The 26,803-nt window shown below is 55.1% G+C and overlaps 1 protein-coding gene across 8 annotated transcripts in view; it reads left to right on the forward strand.

Moving 5' to 3' along the window:
• The window catches only part of TTC7B (tetratricopeptide repeat domain 7B), a 247,823-nt gene extending 222,005 nt beyond the window's left edge, over positions 1–25,818 (forward strand). For all 8 annotated transcript variants that reach the window (XM_047739337.1, XM_047739338.1, XM_047739339.1 and 5 more), the window contains one exon: positions 24,861–25,818. In XM_047739337.1, coding sequence (XP_047595293.1) covers positions 24,861–25,082 — 222 coding nt within the window. In that variant the 3' untranslated portion in view covers positions 25,083–25,818. The remainder of the gene's footprint in view (positions 1–24,860) is intronic.
• The last annotated feature ends 985 nt before the right edge of the window (positions 25,819–26,803 follow it).

The raw sequence follows: 26,803 nt of genomic DNA on the forward strand, positions 1-26,803 counted from the left end.
GTCTGTTTTGTGAACGTTGGGGGGACCTTGCTGGGGTCCCACATTTTACTAGTTAGAAGTATGTTTTGGGGTGTGTGCGTCTGTTGAAGGAGAGATGTAGCATGAAGGTGATGAACTTGTGGGGTTACCTGAGAGACGGACAGCCTATGTCTGTGTATCTGTCTGATCCATTCGTCGGTCTGGCCAGGGGCTGCTGGGGTCGAGGGCGGCCCAGGGCTGACACACTGGGCAGGGTCTCATGTGGGCGCAGCTCCACTTGTCCCCGAACAAACCCCGTCTCGAAGAGCGGCCCTTGATCCCTTCTGTTACTCTGGGCAAGACAACCAAGCAGATGAAACAGAATCCAGACACCCTGCCCCTTTCAAACGCTGATCTTTGGAAATGGATCCCTTTCATCCAAAGTATCCATTTTCTTCCTCTTCACAGAATGATTGGCAGAAACAAAACCTTGCCATGGTCAAGTGAGAAGCCTCTTTCATCTATGAATTGCATTTTATTTGCTTCCTGGGTTTTAAAAAATGCTTTTAAAATTAAGGAGAATGATATTTTTCTCTGAAGAAAGACTTGATGAAATGTCTAGATGTCCTCCCTTCTCTACACATCTGTGGGCTGGTTGATAGAACCCCTTGAGTGCACAAGACTTAATTTCTCTAATATCTTGACTCATGTGGACTGGGATTCACACTAACAGTGCAGGAGAGACAGTAGTGCGTTCTGTTGGGTGGCTAGGACTTTGCTCCTTCGTCTACCTTCTCACCCTTCTTATAATGGGACACACTCCATTTGAGCCCCTTAGTAGCTCGAGGCCCATTCGAGAACCGTTAATATTGGGCACAAATAGAACCTCTACAAAGAAATCTAAAACTTTACCTGCCAGATGAGTTTGTCCTCACAGCAGGCGCCAAGGTGGACAATTTCCTTTTCACCGCTGCTCTTGGTGACCCATCCCAGGCTACCCTGCAACTCAGCAGAACCAGGGCTGGGCGATGCTGAGAGTGGACGTTTCTGGAGTCCAGGAGTCTAGGCCTCGAGAGGTATCTCAGCACAGGGGTTACGAGTCTGGCGCTGGAGCCATCCTGTCTGGGTTCGAATCCCAGATTCATCACGTGTAAATAGTACGGCCTGATGGAAGTTCCTTAATCTATCCGAACTTCCATTCTGTCTGCCATTCCCTCAGCCATTAAGCAGGGAGAACCCTAGTGCCCCCCATGGTGTTACTGTGTGGTTAAATGAGTTAACACAGGGGTGCCTGTGTGGCTCATGTCCGTGAAGCATCGCCTTCGGCTCAGGTCATGATCTCAGGGTCCAGTGTCAGGTTCCCTGCTTCTCTGTCTCCCTCTTATCTACTTGATAGTGGGCGGGGGGACATTTCCTTTCCAAAAGATCTGCCCCTGGGCCTGGCTTTCCTTCTGAACCAAATTTCAGCCGCTGGAGGAGCCAAAATAAAAATATATCATAGCGTGGCTGCCCAAAACCGTGTGCTTTTGCCTTTAAGTATTACTTTTTTTTCTCTGGAGCCTGTAGCCCAGCTTACTAGGGTTGAAAGGAGTCGAAAGGGGGATGTGACGTGTCAGGCAGAGACGGGGAAGCGTCTCTTCTGGCTGGGCTCGGGGGACCAGACCAGGGCTGCAGGCAGCCAGGCCCACCTCTGGCCTGGAGCGAGGAGGAGGGGCAGGGGGAGCCGGCCCTGGACCCGGACGGAGAGTGGGCGGGCTCCATAGACTGGCCAGGCAGCAGAGCCTGCCATGGAGCCCGGCTCAAGTGTCACCCTCTGAGAAGCCTTCCTTGCCCCCTCCCCACCCACCCACCCCTGCAGAGGGGCCCTCAACCCCTTTACTTCCTTCCCTTGAAGCCCCTGTTGAACCAACATCGAGCTCTTTCTTCATGGATCTGTTGCTCGTTGGGGCAGGCTCCATGCCTGATGTGGCGGGTGTAGACCAAGGGTGGCAGGTAGATGAGGTGGGGCAGGGAGAGAGGAAGAACGTGTTCAAGAGCCAGCTTGACCTTGACAGATGTCATTATTCCCCTTTTACAAACGAGCCCCCTGCCAAAGCAGCGAGTGCTTTCCCCTGAATGGATTGTGAGCAAATATCATTGGAACATATTATTTTTAAATAGTCGGGTTAATTCTGTGCAGATGCCTCTGGGTGATTGTTGGCTTGACCTTGGCATACTCCCTTTCCACCATGGGTACAGGAAATGACCTTGGGGGGGACTGGAAGACACAGCACATGGTTTCGTACCAGACCATGGAGGCCAAGTCAGCTAATTAATGGAACCTTCCAGTGCAGTGGAATCTGAGTGTATTACAGGCCAAATCTCAAAGGGGATGTGTTATGCAGTAAGGCAGGGCTCCTGGCAGGTGTGTCTGGCACAGCCGTATCCCCAGGCTGACCGACAGCACCTACTCCACAGCCCAATATGACCGAAGGCCACAGGGGCAGCGCTGGGGCCCTGGTTAGGAGCAGTGGCCACCCCACTCAAGTTTAGATGCTCCATCATGTTGCTCCCAAGCACATTCTTCTCTGCCAGCCCCTGCACCCCATCTGGGGATGGTGGGGGTCACCGTCCTTAGACCAGAGACTGCTGCAGAACGATGTAAGGCAGCCATGCTGGAGTCCGTAGTGGTCTTCCGGGGCCTATGTGTGTGCCCTGCAGGTCTGCTCTCTGTCTCAGCTCTGCCAGAGGGGAGCACCCTCGGAGAAGCTGACCCATGATGACCCTGCCCAAGAGAGACCTAGTTTCAGACTAGGAACTAAAATGATAATTTATAAAGAATGGTGCCTTTCCTGGGCAGACCCCCTGCTTCCTCTCACCTGTCCTCATCCCCAGAGGAGCTCACCGTCTAAGCCAGATGCCAGGTTAGGTTCCTGGAGACAGACATCAGGGAGGCTGAAATGTCCATCCCCACACAGGCTAGGACAGAGGCAGTTAGGGTGACATGGCAGGTGCCAAGGGATTGGGACTATACAGATCCAGGCAGTAGCCCCGGCTCCAACACAGAGAGCCCCTCCTGGGCCCCAGACGCTCCTACTGTCACTTCCTCCTTTAAACCAGAGGTCCCTGCCAATGTCCCATGGTTACAGATGAGCCAAGAAGGGGATAGCCTCTGCCCTTGGGAGTGCCAAGGAGGGCAGGGAGCTTGTCACCCTTGGCCTAGAGCCACCTGGTCCTCTCTCCTCAGTGTGCCATACAAATATCATTAAATACCATTTTTTATGTGAGAAAAACAGATGCCCAAACCCCACTTGCTCTGTTCAGACGAATTCTCTTGGGGAGTTTCTGGCAAGCTGCCCCCTTGGTCACCTCCTCCCAAGGACACTCCCTCGTCCCTTGATGGTGACCCCGGACACATCCTTAGCCCTCCTTCTGCGGTTCCCGCTGTAGATTGTGAGCCTGGCGTCTTGCTCGGGGTGTGCCTTAGGCTGAGGGAGCCTCCGCTTGTACCCCACCCTCACCTGAAACACAGATTCAAGTAGCTTCTCTTGTTTCCACAGCGCCGAGACATGTCCCTGGCTTCCGCGCCCAGCTTTGTGGATGGGCTCCTCTGGGGACAGGGGAGGGGACCGCGTTGCTCTAACTGGGTTTGCACAGTGCCCACGCTTGCTTTGGGATAGGATGGCCACAGTGGCAATAACAGGAGTCCACCAGAGCCAGGTCAGGGGTGCAAACCACGTGGAGAGGACGTCTGAGGAAGGGAGAAGGATTGGAAATGATTTAGGGGAAGAACCGGGTAATTGAAAGGTGGGTTTTGTTTTTTGTTTTTGTTTTTGTTTTTAATGACTCAAGCTATGTCCTCACATTCTTTTGGAAAATACATATTTTTAGCTTAGAGCATTTTCTGTTTATTGGGCCTGTGTGTCGTCCTTGGAGCAAAAGGAGTATCCCCTGGGAACGTGGCGCTCCTGCATGCACGGGACTGCTGTGTGGCTTACGGCCCTCGTTCTCCTGCAAAGCTCTCCCGTGGCAAGCGGCATCGCGGTGCAGAGGTGCTCTGTGCAGACATTTCCTGCTGGTGTTTGGATCCCTCCTACCCACTGCCGCATTTTCTCAGTGTTGGCGAGGGAGATCTGGCGTCGGGCCGCCGGTGCTTTCATCGAGGGCTGAAATCACAGACCCAGAAGCAACACAAGCCCGGCGCAGGCTCTGAACACGAGCCATGTCACCAGGCCTTCCTTTGCCGTGGCTTGCAGAAAAAATTAATTCTGTGTTTATTTCTCTTTTCTGTTTTGGAGTCTCAGATGACTAATTACAGCCAGTGCAGCTCAGTGTCTCATTAGTAATTATGATCTAAAATTATTTAAAATCTGACATACTCTCTCCAAACCATTTATTCTTAGAAATTCTGCCCCATTATTCCGGTGTGATTTGACATTTCCCTTCCATCTTGCTCCTGCCTTGCACAGCTACTGCACCCTGGCTTGGATCAGAGGATCTGATCCACATTTTCACTTGTCTGCCTTGTTCTGTGTTCCCAGCTAGCTGTCCCTAACACCCCTGCCTTATTTCCGGCCTCCCTGGATGTCAGCCCCGCCTTGGCACCCTCCTCCCCAGCAACGCCTGCCCCTGAAGTCAACAGGAGGGAGTTGCTGTCACCACAAGGCAGTGACATTTGGGCCCCTGGGTTGGCTGTCCCCCACCTGGCTTCCGCATCCCATGGTGTTGGTTCCAGACTCCCTAACCGAGAACTCATGGGTTCTCAGGGACGTGTGTGCCCACATGTTGTCCAGACCTTCAGATTGAGCTTAAAAGCCTTCATCTCAAAGGTCTAGGGAGGACACCCTAGAAGCTTCTCAGGTACCGCTTCCAGCTTTTCTGCGTCAGTGTCAGGGGTGAAGGCCTAACGTGGCCGGGTAGTCTTTGGACCTGGCACTCACCAGAGAGCATTGCAGGATTCAGAAGTCCAACAAAATTCCCCAGTCTAAGCACCCGCTTGTGCAGATGGGGAAACTAAGGCCAAAGAGGGGACGGGACTTAGCAAGAGCACAGACCCACCTGGAATCCTGACGCCGGCACTCCCAAAGGCCTCGTGCCCACTTTCTCTGTCTGCGAAGTGGGCCATAGCACCTACCTTCTCGTTTTGGGGTGGGGGTGGAGAAGAGATGAGCCCCCGGAACTCCACTCATTGCTCTGGGGGCATGAGGGGGTCAGAGGGCTCCAGTCTGTCTTGGGGTCACACAGCATCCCCTGAGCTTGTGTCCTCTCTCTTTGCTCCCAACTGGAGTCCAGACTTGGTCTCCCCACTTGCCTCTTACCCTGGCCTCGAGGTGACCCCTACTGGGTAGTGCCCCTTTCTCACAGCTGCCCTTGCCCCGTCTACCTGGATCACCAGCATCAACACTGATTTATGAGCCCACTTGGGCACAGGGAAGTTTCCAGGTGCCTTTGGCACCATTCCTGTTGCTGAGGAGGGTGGGGGGAGGGGTTGCTTAGGAGGAGGAATGACAAATGTACCAGTGACAAAATACCAAGTATCACCAAGTCTCAAACCCTCGGGCTCCAGGAAGATAGTTACTTGGAGCCAAGGCAGCCCCCCGACTGCCTGTCACAGAAGTGTGCTCTGGGCCCTGTCCTTGGAGACCCCATACTCTTGGGAACCAGCGAGTGCCGCTGACCAAGGAATGGGTGCCAGTGCGCACAGGCTCTATCCCAGGGTGCTGCGTGAAAGCACCGCCAGGGGTCCAGAAACAGCCTTGTCCTTCACGTGCCTTCCGAGGCTCCAGCAGCCTGCAGTGGGGAGAGGACAGAACCACAGTCTGAGGGCCTACCCCTAGCTCCCAGATCTGGGCCCCTGCATCCAGAAAGCTCCAGAAGCTTCAGGAAAGCCTTGCGAGAGCTCCTCCCCTGGGGTTCCTGGGCCTCCAGCCCCTCTGCCCTAGCAGCCCACCCCCTGTCCCCATGGTCCCTTGGCTGCTTTCACATCCCCCCAAGCTCAGCGACGGACGTGTGAGCTCTCATCCTTCCCTTTCCTCGTCTGCTTGGTATTTATGGGACACCTGTCTCTGAAAATACCTTTTCAGGACTTGTCACTTTTCAAGGCTTTCAGCTGATGCCCAGCTCCCTGGTGCCCAGGGAGGAGGACTTGGGCACCATCTCTGTGCCATGTACCACTCCAGCTTCGCCTCCCACACCACGAGTTCAGCACAACGGCCTCTCTGTAACTGTCATAACGATTAAATGACACGATGTATGCAAGAGTCGTGGAGCCTGGTTCTGTGCCAGATGCTGGAATAGACTCTCTAGTCTAGAAGGAAAATGTAGGAAAAGCCACAGGGACTCCTGTAGGCGGAGGTACAGGTCACAGGCTATCTGGTTTCCTGGAGCAGGAGGGACAAACACGGCTCTACCATAGGTGTGACCTGGGGGCCAGGGATCAGCAGCTGGGCAGAGATGTGGCTCTCCCACAGGTTGGCGACAGATGGAGCTTGAATACATAATAAACAAACCAGCCCTTGGAGATCCGTATGGGACAGTTGGGGCCGGGCAATAGATGATGGCGAGGATGTACTATTGATTTTGGTAGAGGCGGATCTGTAAGGAAACATCCTTATTTTTCTGAGCTTCCTGCTGAACTATTTAGGGATGAAGTGTCACAATGCCTATAATTAAAAAAACCAATTCTTGCCCCCAGAATAGATAAGGCAAGTGTGAAAAAAGTTAACGGTTGTTAAATTTAGGTGGTAGGTATATAGATGTTCATGACATTAGCCTTTCTGATTTTCCGCATGCTTGAAGTGTTTCAAGATTAAAACAGGTTAAAACAAAGAAAGTGACATGATCGGGTTTGCATTTTGGAGCGATCATTCTAGAAGCCAGGGAGGCTAAGTTAGACAGAGGCTAAGAGACATGAAGGACTCTGCTAGTAACGTCTTGACAGTCCGGGATAAGAGATACTGAGAAAGTAGATTCAGTAAGGCTCAGGGAGGAACTGGAAGGTTCTTGTCTGGTTCTCAGACACCTGGGTCATGTCCCTGGTGGCTAAGACGACCTCCCCGACACGAGGAGATGCAGGAGGAGCAACTATGGGAAGGAGGATACAGGCCTGGCCTGTGGCTGGCTGGGTCTGGAGGCATTTCCAGGGCAGGGGCCATGGTTAGGAAGCCATGGTGACCTGGAGGGGACAGCTGAAACGATGAGGGACATGAGACCCATTCCCAGCTGGACTGTGAATCAGAGCCGGAGAAAGAAAGAGGGCCAAGGGCGAAACCCAAGAAGCACCAACATTTGTGGAACAAGAGAGAAATTTGGCTAATGAGGAAATGAACATTCTGGTCATTGACAGTTTTCCCATCCACTCAGCTCATCCAAACCGTGGCTGACATTTGGGCCTGGCCCTGCCAGATGCACAAGCCCTCCTGTTCCCACAGTCTCAGTCTGCTCTCAGCTCAGGGCTGTGGCCAGCCCTGTGCTCCGCAGTGGTTTAGGAGATTCCATGAAGCCACTGTGCAGAGGAAGGGTCCCGGTCAGTGAGATCACTGTGATAAGTGTGGGAAGTGGGAGTGACTCGAATTATAGTGACAACTTCCACATGGAGGAGCTGAGGCCCTTGAGCTCCTCTGGGCCTCAGTATCTTCCTCCGTGACGAGGAATGATGATGGGAGAATCAGATGTGATCCCCTGTGTGAGCCAGAGCTCTCATGGTGTCTAACAGTGAATGCTTGCCATAGTTCCTCGGAGGAATGTGTAACATCCCCTGTCATGTCTGTTGGGGACCTGATTCTCCTGCCAGGTGCCAGCGCCCCTGGGGAAGGGGGGTGACCCAGGCTGATGACAACAGTGGCCTTTCCGGCAAGTAATCTTGGAGACACACATACATAGCCTGGGATCTGCCCTTGCCAAGAGATCAGTCTTTTTTTTTTTTTTTAAGATTTTATTTACTTGAGAGAGAGAGCGAGTGTGCGCGCGCAAGTGAGAGAGAGCGGAAGTTGGGAGGAGAGAGAGAAGCATGCTCCCTGCTGAGCAGGGAGCCCCATGTGGGGCTCAGTCCCAGAACCTTGAGATCATGACCTGAGCCAAAGGCATCTGCTTAACTGACTGAGCCACGCAGGCACCCCAAGAGGTCAGTCTTGATTAGATCCATTAATTGCAATGCTGGCTGATGTCCTTCCAAAGGAAGCAGAAACTGCTGGCCCACCCGCCGGGGAGCCTGTGGCACACAATGCTGAGTCTTTCTTCACAAATAAAGGCGCAAAGCATGCCTAGTGCAGAAACCGGCCCCTCGCCTTTAGGGATCCGAGTCCCCGCAGATTTTCTCTCATCCTCTGCATCAGGGCAGCGGGAGTCCAGACAGAGGCATGGGGCTAGAACCAAAGTGCAAGCAAGCCATCCCCGCAGGGATCTCCCAGAACAAACTAGAAGCAGAATCTGCCTCTTCCTAAGGACAACATGCATTTTTTTTTTCCAGGCCTTTCAAAGCCAGGCAGGTCAATGGAGTTATAATTGGCAATCTAATTAGAACTCCCACAAGCTGTTAAATTCTTTTACCTGCTGCCTGGCATCTTGCACAGAGGTGACACATCTGCTTCTGCCTGTGGAATGATTAAAGAAAGCCGGCTACAGCCCCATCCTTCTTGCCGACAGCAGCCCCCTCCAGCCACCCCCTACCATGGCGCCAACGCCCACACACCCACCAGCAAGGATGACATGGGACGCAGCCCAGCTGACAGGAAAATTGGCTTTAGGGAAAGTAGTCTCAAAGCACTGTGTTGCTGAATGATTTTTTTGGAGACTAACTGGGAGAAGACAAAGCCCCCAGCCCCATTTTCCCGGATGTCGGAGATGTTCTGAGAGTGTGGTTCCCCGGATACCTTCAGCTCTCACCCAGTCAAGCTACTCGATCACAGTAGAAAACATCTCTCTTTTCTCCCTGTCTATCTCCTTTAACCCTGAAGAGCTTTTATGCTGTCCCCTGCCCCCCAGCCGTCAAGATAGCGGTGTGCTTTGGCCAACAAACTGGGTGGATTGTATGGCACCAGAGTCCCTTGCGTCATCCGTCGTCCCCCCACTGCTGTGCCTTGGCCTTCTGCAGCTCCCACCCGTTAGCAGGTGCAGGCGGTGTGCGGCGCCGGCAAGCCCGCTCTTTTCCTTTCCCCAGCCCTGCCTGCAGTGACGTCATGGGGAGCTCGAAACCAGCCATGGAGGGAGTATTTATACCATGGAAACTGGCAAGCACTCCACATCAGGGCCTTTTGTTTTCTTTCAGAGAGCCAGTATACCAGAACGCCACTGGACTCACAGATCTAGATGGTTTCATGAGGGAAAGAGGACGCAGAGGAGGGGGAGCAAGAGGGTATCAGCATAGAAGAACACCAGTGTCCCTGACTCAGGACTTCCGGGGTGGAGGGTGCTCGTGGCACAGACACAGTGGAGCTCACCTTGTCCGTCTAGATAGAGACGGAACAGCTGAGCGGAGGCTCAGGGGAGAAAGACGAGACACAGAATTGCCTGGGCAGGTGGCAGGAAGGGGGCCGTGGTTTGAAACAAAAAGACCTCCATTCGAATGCTAGCTCTACCATGCATTCATTCGTTGGCAATTTGTATGGCTTTGGACATGTTATTTAACCTCTGTCACTCAAAAGTGGAAATTCCACCCTAACAGAACTGACGTCAAGGTCGAACATGGTTCTGAGCACCTGCCTGGAACATCAGGTCTACCCAGCAGCTGCCAGTCTTCTCGGCCTTCCTCTTCCCAAAACAGTGTGGCTTCGAGAATCACAGGTGAAGTGAAGAGGTCCCCCAGAGGCCGTGGGGATGGACATTAGGCCTTCCCACGGTTCTACTCCTCCTCACTCGTTGAGATAAGGAGAGGGCAGTACGGAGAGCTGGGGGTGCCCAGGTGGGGGACAGGGAGGCTGAGGCCTCATCCCCTCAGCTCTTTGCAGCCGCAGCCCCCGAGCAGGTCGCCCCCGGCTGCAAGTAGCCACGTCTGTGGACCCCAGGGAGCAGCGTTTAGCATTACCCTTTCCTAAATCCACAAGGCCTGCGTGCTGCACCTCGGGAGCCATACTTGCTGTTGCTAACGGTTTCCAGGCCCTCTCGGATGGGTCTGGAGCTCTGTGCATGGGCCTGTGGCTTGGGAGGAGGCTCGATGCTCCTCACTGGCCAGGCCCACCCAAGAGCAGGTGGCCAGTGTGCGTTCACTCAGCCCCGAGAGCCTCCGCCTGGGGGAGTGGGCACATGCCTGTGCTCTTCCCGTTAGGGTTGCTGGGGGATTTTGGAGGAAATGACTCTAATCTTGATGCTGATTTGTTCCATATTGAAGTGGCCAGTGATAAGAGCTCAATTGTGTTGGAAAAGAAAGTGCCAGGCTGAGTCCCTGTCCCATTTCCACAGCAGCCATGCGGTTCCCTGCCAGCAGCGGCTCCCCGCAAGTCCCCAGCCCGTCTGCCATTGTCACTGTTCCAGTCCAGGGACAAGGTCTAGGGGGCCCCCGGGGAGAAAATCTTGGCAAAGACCCAGGAGTAAAATTCCCCATTTCTGAGCAAACTGCCTGTTTTCTTCTCTCACTCTATGGTAGCTTCCCTCGGCTCTGTTGCACCAGGAATGCTGTGAGGATCGGAATGGGGGGCAGTCAGGGCAGAGCAGGAGCACTGCCCAGTGAGCCCCGGGCCCTGCCTTGCTGTCTGCATTCCATGTTGTTAGGTTCTCTTGTCATTTGTGGAAAAAATTTTTCCAAGGCTTATCGATTGCGGTCCTCTCTCCATCAGAATTATCTTATCATTTTTGTTTGTTTCTGTTTCAACGTGGAAAAAAGAGCTGGTGCCAAGACCCTGGCAGGGATGGGGAAGGCGCTTGCCAAAGTGACCGCGTCCCCCGTGGCAGGTAGTGAATCAGCAGCATTTGTGTCCCAGCGCGTTGTCAAGAGAACTGTTTGTCTCTAGCCATGGCATGGCGTTGCCGGGGCAGGGCTGGGGGGGTGGGGGGAGCAGGGGCCCCTAGCAGAGCCTGTTGAACGCTCAGACCTGGGGCGCACCCTGGCTCTGTGTATCCTCGCAGCTGCTGGTGGAGCCTGTGTGCTCCATGGAGCCCAGATGAGCCTGTGTCCCCGGGTGGCCTTCAGGGTTGTGGTCTGGAAGCCTTGCTGGCCGGCCCAGCTGAGGAGCGCACCTGTCACCCCACCACCCAGACAGAGGTGCACCTGGCCCAGAGCTGCAAGCTGGCACGGTGGCCGTGCTAGGTTTTCAGGTCTTCTAGTGGACCCAGGCCTGGATTGGTGGGGGGCAACAGGCTCATGGCTGGGAGAAGGACACCCATGCTCCTGTCATCAATGAGTGTCCACTGGGTTCCAAGGACCACACAGGGTTATGGAGAAGAGTCCCCAAGGCCCTGCCACAGTCCAGCAGCTGATAGCCCTTTCCCTCTGCACTGCTGGCTTCTTGAGTTTTCAGGGTTTCCTATAAATCCAGTGGTCTTCTGGTACTGCCAATGAGCCCATCTTCTGACACTTGTCCACACTGGGTCAAGGTGTTGCCAGCCATGGCTGCCTTTCAAGTGTCAGAAGCCACACGGCATGGCCCAGTGCCCCACAATGCTCAGCCCAGCCAACTCAGCGCCAAGGGAAGCTGGGGTTCCAGGGCCACTGCCTGGGCCCATGGCGGCCTCTCCTCCTCCAGAAAGGCCCCCCACCCTGTCCCTTCCTGGTATGCTGTGAGCAGTCTTCCCCACAGGCTGCAGGAAGAGATGCTGCCCTATAGCGTTTTCTGCTTGTTTCTCTAGTTGACGCTCAAGTTCTCAAACCAGAGGGGCAATAGGTGACCCCCAAAGTACTTGGTAGAGAAAGGTTTTACCAAACCCTAGAATTGTCACCTCGAGCATGTGCTCCAGCGCTTTGTGTTCCACGCTGGAAAAGTGAGGCAGAGAGAAGCTCCTGCCCAAGCTGGGTGCTTGGGGCTGGGCCACGGAGCAGGCCGGAGGCGGTGCGCCCCCCACCAACGGGCAGAACGCGCCCCAGCCTGTGCTCCTGCCCCAGGGAAGGCCAGGACTTCTCCGTGGGAATAACTGGGACAGGCTTTTGCCATGTTTGGTGATAAGTGGTCAGAAACAAGTGCAGTGACACCCCAGTGAGAGGCGTGACACATTCCCCTTGCCCCCCCAACCCAGGCCTGATGAGGGTCCGTCAGGGTCACTGGGAAGGACACCCAGCCCCAGACCTCAAGAATGGGACAGGGGTTTCTAGGACTCTCCCACACTCTGGCCCGGAGCTCTGGCTCCCAGCAAGCCCTCAGCTCAGCTCTGTGGGGGGACATGTATGGCTATTCTCCAGAGGGTAGAGAACCTCCAGCTGGGGCCTGTCAGACACGTGCCCCACCAGAGCTCTGGGTAGTCTCTCCCTTCGCGCCCGCCCATCTCCATCACCTCACGGGGAGCGAATCGTCTGCCTGCGCTGCCCTTCTCACCTGTGAAAGCCAGGGTCCCGGGACCCCAGGGCAAAGCTGGGCCTGAAGTTCGCTCAGAGCTTCCCCGTGGCCCACACCTCACTGGCTGGGGTGGAACGTCATCCTCCCACACCCACCTGGGGAAGCAGCAGCCTCCCCAGAGAGTTGGAAGACTGGGCCTCGGCCTCCAGGGAGTGATTAGCTCAAACTTTCCACCGTGGGGAGGCGCTGACTTCCAGGCCGTTGTCCCTGCCTGACTTGTTGCTGGGGAAAGTAGATAAAAATAAATAAATAAGTCAGCCTGGGAGATGTAGAAATAAGTCAACAGGAGTCTCTTGCCCATTACCGATGGAAAAGTACGAGCGAGGGGAGCCGTGTTTGCACCCACAGAAGATGCTGGCTGGGATGTGGCCGGTCCCACAGCACCAGGGCCAGCTGTGGCTCTCATCGAAGTAGACTTAGCTAATATTCACATCCACGCCGAGCCTCAGAGCTAATACTGCAACAACGGGCATGCAGTTTAAATGGCAAATTAGGGGGAGGGCAGGTGGAGAATCATCTGGAATTTTACCAAGAACTGACCCAAGCATCAGAGTAAGGAGGATGCCCAGCAACCCTGTATGTTTCTGGGGACCTCAGGGCTTCCTCCTGTCTCCTTCTCAGCCCTTGCCAGGGTGCTCAGCCTGAGCTGCACAGAGGCAGACCTTCCCGCTGGTGTCCTTTGATAGTGTGCGCTACTGGCCTGGCCTGACATTTCTTCACTTAGGTCAGTGCGCCCTGCAGACCTGTAGAGGCGCTGATGCCAGGGTTTCTGTGCCATGTTTGTGGAATTTGTGTGAGCCTTGCTTGCCCCGGGCTGCCATGGAGAGGCAAAGAGAGCTCACCCCACCAGATATGGGGATTCCCCATTGCCCTTGGCCTGGTCTCCAAGGGCCTGCCTGAAGCAGTGTTTGGCCTCAGGGCATTAGCATGCAGATCAAAGTGATTCACCCCCCAGGGCTGGGGGTGGGAATTGTGCTTGGGACCAAGAGGGAGCAACTGAAAGCCTGCCTTCTAGATGTTTCCAGGGAGGAGGCAGATGCCTTGTTAGCCTTTACAATGCTCAAGTCCGATAGGGGCTCCAACATTGTTTTTCCTGACTAACAAAACCTCCACACCATTCGTTCCAAAGGGCAAGTAAAGAAAGGGAGTCAGAGTGCAAGATAGTGGGTTCTAGTTAGGGTGGGGGTTACTGCTGAGGGCACAGGGTACGCCATCTCTGATTTGGAGGGTGACCAGTTTCCTAAATGGTATTAGCACCGGCAGGCGTTACAGAAGGGGTGGTTGTAGGATGAGCAGAGCAGGCTGAATGGAAGGGAGCTGGGCTGTCCTGCTCCTCACAGCAGGGTCCAGACTTGGAGGGACTGCTAGAGGGGTTACCATCCGGGCTGCCAGCACAGGGTTCTGGACAGGGTGGGCTTTGTTCCCGTCATGCAGCTGGGAGCAGCCCTATTAGCCCCTCTCAAGCTAGGTCCCGTGGTGCTCACCTGGGTCTGGTGAGACCCCAGTCTAACCCCACTGGAGTGTGGCAGCCACCACCTGGGAGAGGGACCTGCAAAGCCCAGGCAGGCTGACAGAACTGGACAGGAAAGTCACATCCCCAGAACTTCTCCCTCAAAGAGGATTGCTCCCTGGACAGCTCCGCCCAGAGCCAGCTAACTCTAAGAAGTCGTCTTAGAATATGTCTCTTGGTCCCCTAAATGCCCACCACCCTCCAGAGACCCTGGTCCCCTGACCTAGAGAAGGAGCCTTGAGCTGGCCCTCTGGAACCGAAGACCCAACTTGGCCTCCCCCAGGCTGGGTGACTGAGCCAGGTGCTTGCCCGCCCAGGACCGTTTTCTCATGTCTCTGTCATCAGTAAGGCCCTTCGCAGCTGTGACTGTCCACAGGCCCGTCCACACGAAGCTTTTAGAGGCTAGAGTAGCTATGTGGCTGTGAGCCAGCCACCCCAACTCTGAGCTCCAGTTTTCTCATTTGTTAAGAAAAGGGCGTTTTATGTCTTTGAAGATGTCCTCCCTTCTCGCCTTCCAGCAAGCCTTCCTCTGTTCTAGATGCTGGGCCTCCATAGGGGCACTCGGCCCTGCCTGGCTCGGAGAGGGCAGGGCACAAGACTGGAGTGACAGTCTATGCCACTGAGCTCCCAGCCCTCAGCATACTGGGGCCAGAACATCCACAGGTGCTCGTGAAGTTTACGGAAGGGAGGAAAGAGCCAGAAGCACTTGTGGTTATAGTCAACCGAACAGACCCACTCAGCCTGGGACCTGGGTGCGGTTCCTGAGCCCGGTCCGTGATCTGGGCGGAGTGCCAGCCCTCTGGGGAATACTCCTGCACTCCTCTCAGCCACCCCAACCACGCCCCAGACACGTTTCCACAGCAGGGCCAGGCTGGGGGTCGTTGGTGCTCAGAAGCTGCTGGCAGGCTGGCTGTGTCCCTCCCTCAAGGTCCCAGTGATCCCCGGCGAGTGTCCTCTACAAGCCGCCACAGCACGTGGATATTTTGGCACCAACACTGAAGTACCCAGTTTCAAAGAAATGAGGCCAGAGGAAATTTGGGGCCAAATTGGGATTTCTGCGTGAAATCCATGCGAGGCTGGGCAGGCCCTTTGGCTTATGGCCACACTGCCCCCATTTCTCACTGCTGGCATGTTTCCTGCCTGACAGCCTGTCGCACTGCTGTTTGCAAAATTAGCTTCTCCAGAATATTCCTAACCATTCTGGAGGAGAGAAGCCTTTGAAAAGATGCTGCCAGTCACACGCTTTACGAAAAGGAAAGCCACACTCACAGTGTCTTGGAGCCTGATGACTCGTCCTTCGGGGGCTGTGCTCAGCGGCAGAGTTCAGTGAGGTGGGGGGGTGAGGGCGGCCTGCGTTTACCGTTCCTCTAATGCCCCAGACTGCGTGTGCGTGCATGTGTGTGATTCTGGAAGCTTTCTTCACATCCTGAAGGACTGTCTGGTGAAAAGGAGAGGGGAGGGGACCTTTTCCACATGACTCCAGAGGACTCAATGAATATCAGAGTGGGAATTAGACAAAAAGCCTAATTAGGGCTTCATATTTTTAACTGACAGTTCATACTGCCCACTAATGGTGTGGGCTGCCCGGGGTAGTGGTGAGCTCCCCGTCACTGGAGGGAGTAAGCCACAGTGGGAGACTGCCAGTCAGAGACTGCAGCAGGAGCTTGTGCATCATAAAGCAGAGGCCCGAGCCCCCTCCTCACCCCGAAGAGCTTTGCTTCCATGGATGGTTGGCTGCTGGCTTAGAAAAATAAGAGGTTTGGGGAAAATTGAGTTTTGTTTCCTTCTGAGTTGAGTTCAATGCTAGAAGGGCCTGGTCTCCAGAAGGCATATTTCTTCAAATAAAGCATTTGACCTGGAAAAGGGGCCCCGTGGGAACACAGCCTCCCACAGCCGTCAGATATCCTGAGTGAACAAAGATGCAGACAGCCTCTCAGGCATGTCTGGTCGTTCCCTGGGTGGAGGGAAGGGAAGGGCTGGGGTCTTTGCCTCCCCCTTCTGGAATCCTCAGCTCCAATTCACAGCACACTGCAAGGGAAGGCCTCCAGGAGGTGTCTGTTCAGCGCTCAGAACCCTGTCCCCAGACCCCAGGCCTGCCCAGCTGCAGACTGGAGAACACGTTGCTGTAGTGCCCACCTCTGGCCCCACCACAGCTGGAGCAGGGCCAGCTACCGTGGGGGCCTGACTTCCGCTCTCCTCGTCACAGAGAGTCCCTCCTCAGTGCAGCCTGTCCAGCCACTTCCCCAGGAGCTGCTCAGCCCACGTCTCCCTCTCCCCTTTGTCCCTCGGCCTCTTCCTTCCTGCTCTTCAGTCCGAGTCCCTGGTACAGGATGTCATGGTCCTTTGCTCGAAAGGTTAAGTGGTCTCATGAATGTTCTGTCCCTGCATGAGGGCCAGGTGAGGTGGACGGGACCTGGAACCCGGCTAGTGGCCGTGGCCGCCACACATGAGTCTGCTCTCTGTGGTTAGACAGGCGTGAGGTTGCCGGGAATGATTGGCCTTGGCCTTTGTGGAAACTGAGCCAGAATAAAGTAAAATGGCCAAAACGAAAAGACCAACTCCATACCAGTCCTTACTCCAGATATCCGACCCGCTGACCCTCCAGGAGGCCCTTCTCCAGGGCACCCCCAAGTCGCTCTTGACTGACTGAGCAAAGAGGGCTGAGTTGCAATGTGTGAGCCCCCCCTGGCTCCAGAGGGTCGGCAGGCAGACGTGTGTAAGGGCTATAGGGACAGTGATGACCTTGGCGTCCCCCAGGATACCTAGCATCTGAGCCCTTTGGAGCTCCTGGCCTGGTTAGCAGGCCCTTCCAAAGCCAGCATCGTTGGCCAGGACACACACACTCAGCCCCCTGGCAAGGCAGTGTGCATTTCTGAACACTCAAAACACCCAGAAAGGAAACATAAAACAGAGTTCAGTATAGACCAGACCTCCCCCAGAGCTGCCGGAACCCAGGTAGAGAAGCTGAGCCCCGCCCCCACCCCATCCTAGTGCATTTTCAGCTCCTTTTGGAGGCATTGTTGGGAAGCAGGGCGGGGCTCCCGCTGCCCCCTCAGCTGCGCCCACAGAATGCCAGTGCTGGGAACTATCAGTGCCTTTGATCCTCACAGGGAAGAAAGGGCCACGCCCGGGGAAGGGAGGCAGCGAGCAGCCCCTCACCTGGCCTTCCCGCCTCGGCTCCAGGAAAGTCTCTGCGGAGCCCTCTTCTCCCGTGGCCTTCTCAGGGCGGCCCTGTCTGGCAGGCTATTTATATTCTGGTTTGACAGGAAAATCGCTCTGAGAGCACAGCCACTGCCACCCGGTCCCCGTCTGACGGATTGCATCCTCAGGAAGGAAAAGGCAAATCCTGACAAGACTCAGGGGCTAGCGTGCTGGTTTCCTCAGTGATGCTTCTGCTTCGGCTAATGCACACTCCAGTCCCGCCCACCCACAACGTCTGGGGAGGAGTGGGAGCCCACAGGGGGCCCCTGTTCCGTCTCGGGGGCCCGAGGGCAGAAGGCCGAGTCAATACAGAATGTGGGGTCACGGACTCGGGGCCATGCCCCATGCCAGGCACCACACCAGGCCCCCTCCTCGGCCACTTCAGGGATCTAGCCCTACTCTGGCCTTATGCGAGGCTCATTTCCCCTCTGGCCCTCTGTTTCCTCATCTGTGCCAGAGTGTCCGGCCAGAGAGTCAGTAGAGTCTGCAGAGGGTGCTGGGGTTTTCTTCGGAAGCAGCATCAGATCTGTGGTGCGTGGCCAAGTACCTGGGGGGAGGCCGTGGCAACCGACTGGGAGCAGAGCACCTTCCCCCGCGGGGCTGCTCCCCTCCCCCAGATAGCTGCCTCACTCTTGTCCTGAGAAGGCAGAGGCTCTGGTGCACAGGCTCTGATGGCGGTGTGGACGGGGTGACCTGAGGCCAGGACTTCTGCACACGCTAGTTGAGAGCACTGGCAGGAAGTCATGCCCACCTCTGTCCTCCCCACCCTCACACAGTGTCCCACGCCTCCCCCCCACCCTCACACAGTGTCCCACGCCTCCCCTTGTCCGTCTTTCCGTCGGTTCACCAGATGTGCACCAGGAACCTCCTCTGTGCCACTCCCACTCTGGGGGCTGCGTATGCAAGGACGAATCAGATGGTCCTTGCTCTTACCGAGAACTATCCAGAGGGACATGGGGCTGGCAGGGAAGGGTCTTGCAACTGTGGGCATCCCGGAAGGGCCTCCCCTCCCCTCAGTCGGTAAGGGTGACCGTGATGGTCATCCTGCCGATCAAGGTGACCCTTCACTGGAGGTTTACTGAGCACTTTACGAACTTGCTGTCCTTCGGGCCTCATGACTGTCCTGTGAGTTGGAAGTTGTTCCCTTTAGACAGACAAAGCATCTGGGACCAGAAGTCGTCCAGGTCATTGGTGGAGCTGGTGCACACCCCGCCCCAGGGAGCCTTAGGTCACACTCTTACCCTCTGCTCCACACGCGCTAAGAGAGTGCCAGGCCTTTCCCCTATGCTGGGTGGATCCTCTGGCCGTTGCCAGAGATCTTTCGAACCCCTCACCTGGGTCCTGATCCCCCAGCGACGAGCCATCTCTGGCCAGCACAGCCATACCCAGGCTGCAGCCAACCCGGCAGCTCTGTCATTGTCCCAAAGGGTGACAGACTGGGGAAATGGGCTTTGCTTTAGCTGCCATCACAGTCCCAGGGTCCTAACAACAGAAGTCCCCCCAAGGGGGACGACCTCCTCCACCCCAGCCTTGGTAGGTCCAACGGCCTCTGCAAAACCCAGCCCAGCTCTGCCATGGCAAGGGCAGCTGCCGGCCTCCACTCCAGAAGCCGAGAGGGGCGCCCATTGGCGGGGTCCGCAGCAGGAACCCCGTGAGGCAGGGCAAGCATGAGGGGGTCGCCCGTCCCCACCCTGCTGCCCAGGGTTTGATTTCTGGAACATCCCGCCTGGGGAAATGTGAGAGCCACAACCAGACCGCGGCTTGACCCCCAGCTAGAGCTGAGCTACAAGACTGCTTTTCAGCGGCAGCTCGACACCGGGAAGGACGCTTCCTTGCAGGGATGTTATCTCGGTGCCCATCCCCCTCCAGGGACCAGCAGTGGTCCGCGACATGCCCTTGAGTCCAGCCAAGGGCTAACTTGGCACTTACGCAGAGCACCACGGGGAGTGCCTGAAATCTCCCAGGGGGCTTTGGTCCTGCGGCCTTTGCTGTGGATCACCAGACCCAGGGCTGGAGCAGGAAGCCTGTCCACGGCATGTGGCAAGGTCTTCAGTCCTCGGGCATCAATTATCTCTCTCTCTCTCTCTCTCTCTCTCTCACACACACACACACACACACACACACGCACGCACGCACGCACGAAGTGAGTGAGGAAGAGGCTAATTGTCCTCAAATTAGCCAAGTCCATTTTGTCTCTTTTGAAATAACAGGTTTAATTTCCTCCCTTACTTCCAATTTGGTACAGCACCAAGATCTCGTTTGTACAGAACACCTGATTATAATAATCACCAGCTTGGGAGGCTGTCTTCATTTGTGTCCAAAGGGACAAATAAGATACCTGTGGGTGGCTCCCCTCCTCCAGGAAGGCCAGCCCTGCTGGCTCCTCACCTGGAGGGTTCAGGAATGCCAGGGTGGAGAAGCGGGGGGAGCCTGTTTGCACAGCCTCTCCTGGGGAAGGAAACAGGGTCTGGTGCGAGGAGCAGGCATGAACCATGCGAGTTCACGTCTCAGGCCACTCGCTGCCGCCAAGGGTCTTAGGTCTTTGGCACAGCCCAGCGCCTGGCATGCAGCTGTCGCCTGGTCTCATTAGGATTTGCACGGGACCCCAAGCTTTGAGAGCAGCCTTGCTCCTTGGTCTCCTCTCTATCCCCATTACGTGGCTGGGATCTGGACAGTCACTCCGTGGGGTTGGGGATTTTGATATGGGGGAGAAGGTGGGTTATTCTGGTCTTGAAATATGTCAGTCCTGGAAATCTCTGTTTCCTTTCAGGCTGGGGGCTGGGAGTCAGACCCGTGCCTCTGGGTAGTCTTGCCTAAGGTCAGGGGCGGAGGAGGTGCAGTGTGGCCTGGGATCTTGAGGGAATGGCAATCAATAGGGCTTTGAACAGATGGTCTAGAGCTCCAGCAGGAGGGGCCAGACAGACTAGGAATGGTGACATTAGAGAGGTGGAAGGGGGCTGGGGGATGAATCCTGCAGAAATGCATGGGCTTTCTGGGGTCTGTACTAGAGTAAGATCCAGCCAGGGGTAAGAACAGTCAAATGCCAGCCCCAGGAGTCAGGCCTTTGATAGTTGCAGAAGAGAGGACGCAGGGCACATAGAATTGGAAAAGGTGTCAGGATTCTTTTTTTTTTTTTTTTTTTTTTTTTTTTTAAGGTGTCAGGGTTCTAGTGCATACGAGTACCACAAAGCCAAGGAGGGCCTCTCCCAGCTCACCGGGGCTTGGGAGGGGGGTGGGGGCTGACAGCCAGGTCCCAGCCCACCTCTAGCCAACCTGCCAGCAAGGGCTCAGACCCCAGCCGGAGCTTGTCCTGGTTGATCCCATTATGTGACGGATTTCTGAGCAGCTCTTGCTTGCTGGGGCACTGGGCAGAGGCTGATTTTTCATTCCCTTGCCAAGCCTGAGCTGGCAGCCCCTGGCAAGCATCTGATGTCTCCCTGAGCAGCTCCAGCTTTAGGAATTAATTCCGCTAAACAGATTGCTCAGGAAGCTTCAAGGTCATCTGGAAAGGATAGCCTGTTCCTACATTAGGAATATAAGTCCAGGTATATGGGCTGGAAATTTCCAAGCCCATGAGAACCCTAGAACCCTAGAGAACATGAAGATCCCCAGCTGCCCAGTACGGAGGGTGCTAAGTCAGATTAGCCCGTGGGCTGGTTCTCTGCAGGCATTTTTCGGGTGGGTAGGCTTGGCCCCTGCTGTATACCCTGGAGCCCCTAGGATTAGCTTTAGCCAGATTCAGCAACCTGCCATGTTCTACACCAAATTCCCAGCAAAAAGGCTGGTGTCCTTGTCCCCACTCCAGCAGGGTGGGGCAGGTCACTGCTCCTGAGAGTGATGACCTCTGGGTCTTGCTGGGCCAGGCCTTGGCCCTCCTGGGTCACCACCTGCCGTTGGCCCATTTTCTGGCTAACAAAACCCTGCAGTCCTTTGACACCTACATCCATCCCAAGCCTCAAGATCACAGCCTGGCTGTGGGCCACCAAAGGGAGACAAGGAGCTCTCTTAGCCCTTGAGTGAATATGCAGGATGCTCTCAGGCATCCGCTGGAGAGGAACCACGCCTGGGTCCCCAGCTTGGGGAGGAGCAGAGCCAGTGATCCATGGTTGGAGAAATGAACGGGAAGACCCACCCAGCAGATGCCCATTTGCTGTTGCTCAGATGTAACTGGGTTACTGCCCCAGGGGCTCCGGGCTCCTCTCTTAAAGGGACAGAGGCAGCAGTGAGCCGGTGAGCGGGTAGGAAGGTGTAGAGGGGAGCACGGGGGTTTTGGCCTCAGGCAGGCCTAGGCTGGCCTGCAGCTCCATACTCATTAGCCCTGTGACCTTGGCCAAGATCCTTGGTCTGTCTCTTTGTATCTAAAGCAGTGGGAATGTGAGCTGAGCCAAGTACATGTGCCTAGCCTCGTGGCTGATGGGGAGAAAACACTCCTTATGGAGGAGGAAAAGAGTGCAGGGCTGGCTTTGTGGCAGACCCTAGCAGGACCTAAATTCTGTTCTCAGCCTGCAGCCAAGAAACCAGGGATGCCTCTTTCCATCTCCCCAGGGGGCTTGTCCCTCATCACCCTTTTGCCCAGCACGCCCAGCGTGGGTGGTAGGGCCACTCAGAAAAGAGTTGTATGTATTCAATAATGTGATGCAGGGACAAAGTCACACCTCAAAGGAGTGGGGTAGGGCAACTCTTGTCATCGTCATGCCTCTGTTCCTGCCACCTCCCAGAACCCCCTCCCTCCTCTTACTTCTCTTTTGGTTGAATGGGAAGGTTCTAGAGTACGCTCAAGCTGATGACCTCCCCAGGAAGAAAAGAGGCGAGAGCTCGTTGACTCTCACGTTCTGTTGCACACCTCCTAGGGAAGTCCTCCTGTTCTCTCTGCATGGCCGCTATGATTGAGAAGTGGGCACCGAGCTCTCCAAGTGTGTCTGAGGGAGGGCCAGAGTGGGGACAGCACCCCTCCAGGAGATGGAGGTGCCTACTTACTCCTCCCTCCCCCACCAGGACTCTGCACCAAAATGGATTTCAGACAGGCCCTAAGAGTTAGCATATGAGGGTTCTAGCCTAGCACCATAGTAGCTGGCCTGGCGCCCGGGGCCGGGGACTCAGCCTGGAGAAGCCGTAGTTGACTCACCCACAAAATGGGGGAGTGCGTGGGGAGATCTCCCCACCATGTGATAGGCGCTCCTCGACTGCAGGATCTTTGTCCACAGCAACAGAAGCGGGCCTCACAGCTTTTTTTATTATCACCATCCATCGTCCAGCCAGGAAGCCAGGTCTGTGCTGGACATCTGTCCCTGCTCTCGGCACACAGTTCCCTGGCCTGCCCACAGGTGCGTGGGGAAGGGCAGCTCTGGGAAGAGAGCTGGGAGGCTCTCCCTGGGGGTGTCTGCACACCTGGCCCTCAGCGGCCTGGGCAAGGCCGCTGAAACCCAGCAGTCCACGCTGGAGAATGGGAAGGCCTGTAGTCTGCAGAAGGCAAAGGGAAGTCCTCATGGCAAGGACTGACTCCGGGTCACTGTTCTTGTCCTGCACCCTCAGGAAGAGATCCCCCCTTGTGCCCACAGCCTCCGGTCTGACGGGTCCGATTTAGGACCTGGGCTCCAGCATGGACGTGGTTAAGGCACACAAAGATGTTAATAAGGGAGCATATGCTGTTTCCTTTCGATTTTCCATTTGATTTTCCTCCCAGAGAGAATAGAGCTGACCTGAGGTCTGCCGCGCCCTGGCCAGGGGAGGACAGCCTCTGTCTGCCCGAGACCTCCTTCTCCTCCCTCAGGGAGGCTGTTCAGGGACCCAGAGCTGGGGGTACGGAGAGTAGCCCTCCGCGGGTCACACCCTGCCCTGGGGTCCTGCTTCTGCTTGGCTGTGGCGCCACAGGCCTTGCACTCCGCCCGGGTCACCCTCATGGAAGCCCTGGACGGGGGCTCTGTGGAACCAGCTTGACAACCATTTGGAGTTCTTCCTTTAGAGCAAATTTCCCCCAAAGTGGCCTGACTGGGCCAGAGGACATGCCTCTTTTTAGGTTCTCCAAATGCCCTGCAGATTATATCCCCACAGGGTGGTGTCCCTCTTGGAGCCATAAGCAGAGCGTCAGGGGTCGGTCCCCTGCCCCCCCGCCCGGCTCTCACATCAGCATGACAGCGCGGTCCGCTGCTGGTCTCATAAGCACAGAATGTTCCTTATTGAAACCTGCATCTCTTTACCAACAGTCGGGGTTACATACTTTCCATGTCTTTGTTTGCACCTTTTAGAGGACTGCTGTGCATCTGCAACCACAACTGTCTAGACAGTTCTTTAACTTCGGAAATTTTTTTCTTTGAACAGAAGTTTTTAGTTTAATTGGATTCGTTGAACTTGAGTGTTGGGTTTTTGGGTGTTTTTTTGTTTTGTTTTGTTTTTGTCACTTCAAAGCTCTGAAAGTCATCCTTTCAGAGAATTGACATGTTCAATTCCACTCCGTTAAGTAGTGGCCCGCTCTATCTCGGGAGACGGGAACCTACGTGGGTCTTTTCTGGGCTGGACACGAGCCAGCTGACCCTCTGTCCCCATCACTGCTTTGAAATGCGCCATTCTGTCAGGGTGCAAGGGTGCTGTCTGGAAAGATGTTCTTCTTGGTGTGATTTAACAAAGGGAGTGGGTGCAACCTCAGTGTCGGCCCTGCAAGGGAGAGACTGAGTAAATGAAAGTCCATCGTTGGATGAAAGGGGGTGAACCCATCAGTTGTAGGGATGCACGACCCAGAAACAGGGTTATGGCAAAATATTTGGGGACCAACACCTGCATCCTAATTAAAACTGTGTAAAATGGAGGCACCTGGGTGGTTCAGTCGGTTAAGTGTCTAACTCTTGATTTCAGCCCAGGTCATGATCCCAGGGTCGTGAGATGGAGCCCCATATCGGGCTCCATGTGACTCGTGGAGTCTGCTTGAGATTCTCTCTCTCCCTCTGCCCCTCCCCCTGCTCCCGCTCTTTCTTTCTTTCTCTCTCTCTAAAATCAGTCTTTAAAACAAATAAAATAAAGCTGTGTAAGATAGCAGCTGTGCTTTAGGTGAGCGGGGTGCGGTAAAGGCAGGGGCTTATTTGTGGTGGGGGGACTTGCGAGCAATGAAAAAAAGTTGTGTTCTAACCATGACCACCAGCAATGCCACAAATGACATTTCTCTAGGTTAGAAAAACCGTTAATGGGGTGCCTGGGTGGCTCAGTCATTAAGCATCTGCCTTCAGTTCAGGTCATGATCCCAGGGTCCTGGGATCAAGCCCCACATCAGACCTCCTGCTCAGCAGGAAGCCTGCTTCTCCCTCTCCCACTTCCCCTGCTTGTGTTCCAATTCTTGCTGTGTCTCTGTCAAATAAATAAATAAATAATCTTTAAAAAAAAAAAAAAAAGAAAAGAAAAGAAAAACCGTTAGCAGCCAGAATGCCCAGGGCAGCAGCCCATGGGGTCAGTACAGACTGGCCATCCTGACCAATTCACTCCTGGGCATTAAGTACTCACCCATGTGAAATTGCCAGTTTTTTATCTTTCAAAATGGCCAAACACGGGCCACTTCATATGTAGTTCTTCGAACGATTGCCTCCAAGCACAGGAAAAGCTTGAACTTACCACGTGTGCCAGCCCAATGGAGATCCACACCTGCCTCCCAGAAGCGTGCAGAAGCTTAAGGACAGGTAAGAGCCTAGAGCTGCAGAGTCCCTCTGACTGTCTGTCTCTCTGTCTGTCTGTCTCCCCGACACCTGCAGGCCCTGATCCTTCATCAGCTGGGCCGCTACAGTCTAGCAGAGAAGATCCTCCGGGATGCGGTGCAGGTGAACTCGACAGCCCACGAGGTCTGGAACGGGCTGGGCGAGGTCCTGCGAGCCCAGGGCAACGACGCGGCAGCTACCGAGTGCTTCCTGACAGCCCTGGAGCTGGAGGCCAGCAGCCCGGCTGTGCCCTTCACCATCATCCCCCGGGTGCTCTGAGCAGGCGCCTGCCAGCCTCACTGCCGCTAAGGCCCCCAGCCCCCCCTCCCCGGGCACCCCCCGCACCGAGGCCATGGAGGAGCGTGCGACTGGCCATACTGAGCTAAGCGAACGAGCCCCGGTCCACCGCTCTCTCCACGTGCATTTCTGTTGTTGTGCTGACCAGCCCGGTGATAGTTTCTGAACCTACTGACATTGTTCAAAATGGATTATGTGCCATATTTTGTTAGTCGACATCTGCGTTTTAAAGTCAAATGATAATGGACTTAATCAGCAAATGTAGACGAATATATTCAAAGGTAAACTTCAGTGGCAGAGCAGATTATTTTTATCAGAGCTGTAAAGAAAACTCTCTCCCCCTACCATCCCCGCCCAACCTCCGCCTGAAAACCAAATGTGAATCTTCCGTTTCCCACCTCAGTCCTAGTCCAAGCCAGGACACCAGCTGACGATCTCTTGGTTTTGTTGTCAATAACTACACCGTGTGAATTCCTGTCCTCACTTAGAGCAAAGCCTGATGTGAGAATGTTTCTATTTCACCAATATATGCCTGTTACAAGAGAAGGAAATAGGAGCTATTTAAGTTTAACTTTTTTATGTGAATTCAGAGTTTATTTATCGATGGAAATATGTACAAAGAAGCTTCAGATGGAATATTTACCGACATTCCTTATACATGACAGACACTTGGCTAAATGGGAAGATGATGTTAATAATAAAATGATTTTTAAATGGACCCGTAGCCCATGTCGTTGGTGAAAGCCCACAGGGCCAAGGGGTTTAGGCTCTGTTCCTGGGGTGGGAAGCGGTGTGGGTGGGGCGCCTGCCCTGGCCGTGTCAGCCCTAGACACTGGGAGGGCCCCCTGACTGTCCCATGGGAATTCACCTTTCCCATCGCTCCCCTGTCGTCTAGGATGGGAGCAGGGGACTCAGGCCCGGGCAGTCAATATCAGCGTTTGTGGGCACAGAGAACTGGGAATGAGCGTGTGACCTGAAGTGGCCCAGTTAAAGAGGGAGCTGTAAGGAAAGGCTCTCATCCTCCTGCTGGACATTTTTTAAGATTTTTTTTTTTAAGATTTTATTTTTTTTATTTGTCAGAGAGATAGAGAGAGCACAGGCAGGCAGAGGGGCAGGTAGAGGCAGAGGGAGAAGCAGGCTCCCCGCAGAGCAAGGAGCCCGATGTGGGACTCGATCCCAGAACGCCGGAACCATGACCCTAGCCGAAGGCAACCGCCCAACCGACTGAGCTACCCAGGCATCCCTAAGATTTTTTTTGTCAGAGAGACAGAAAGAGAAAACACATAGCAAGGGGAACAGAGGAAGGCAGAGGGAGAAGCAGGCTTCCCGCCGAGCAAGGAGCCAGAGACTGGCTCCAGCGGAGTGGACAGTAAAGCACAAGGACCAGAGAGAAGCTGAGCGGACCTCTCCAGTCCCTTGCCAGCTCCCCAGGAAATGTGGGCGGGTGGGGGGGGCCTGAGTTCCAATTCAGAGGTCCCCCGCCCGAGCTGAGCACAATCTTCCTGACTCACCAGCAGGCAGGCGTGAGGTCAGCTGAGGTCTGGGGAGGTAACGGTGCGAGCAGAGGCCGCGGCCAGAGCAGGTGGGCGCCCCAGCCTCGGCATTGACGTCGCCAGGCAGCATCTGAAGCTTGTAGATACACATCAGTCATGGAATTTTTGACGTGACACTCCGGCCGGGAAGTGCAGGCGCCCAGTGGGGTG

Source organism: Lutra lutra, chromosome 7 (assembly GCF_902655055.1).
Source record: "Lutra lutra chromosome 7, mLutLut1.2, whole genome shotgun sequence".
Taxonomy (NCBI): Eukaryota; Metazoa; Chordata; class Mammalia; order Carnivora; family Mustelidae; genus Lutra; species Lutra lutra.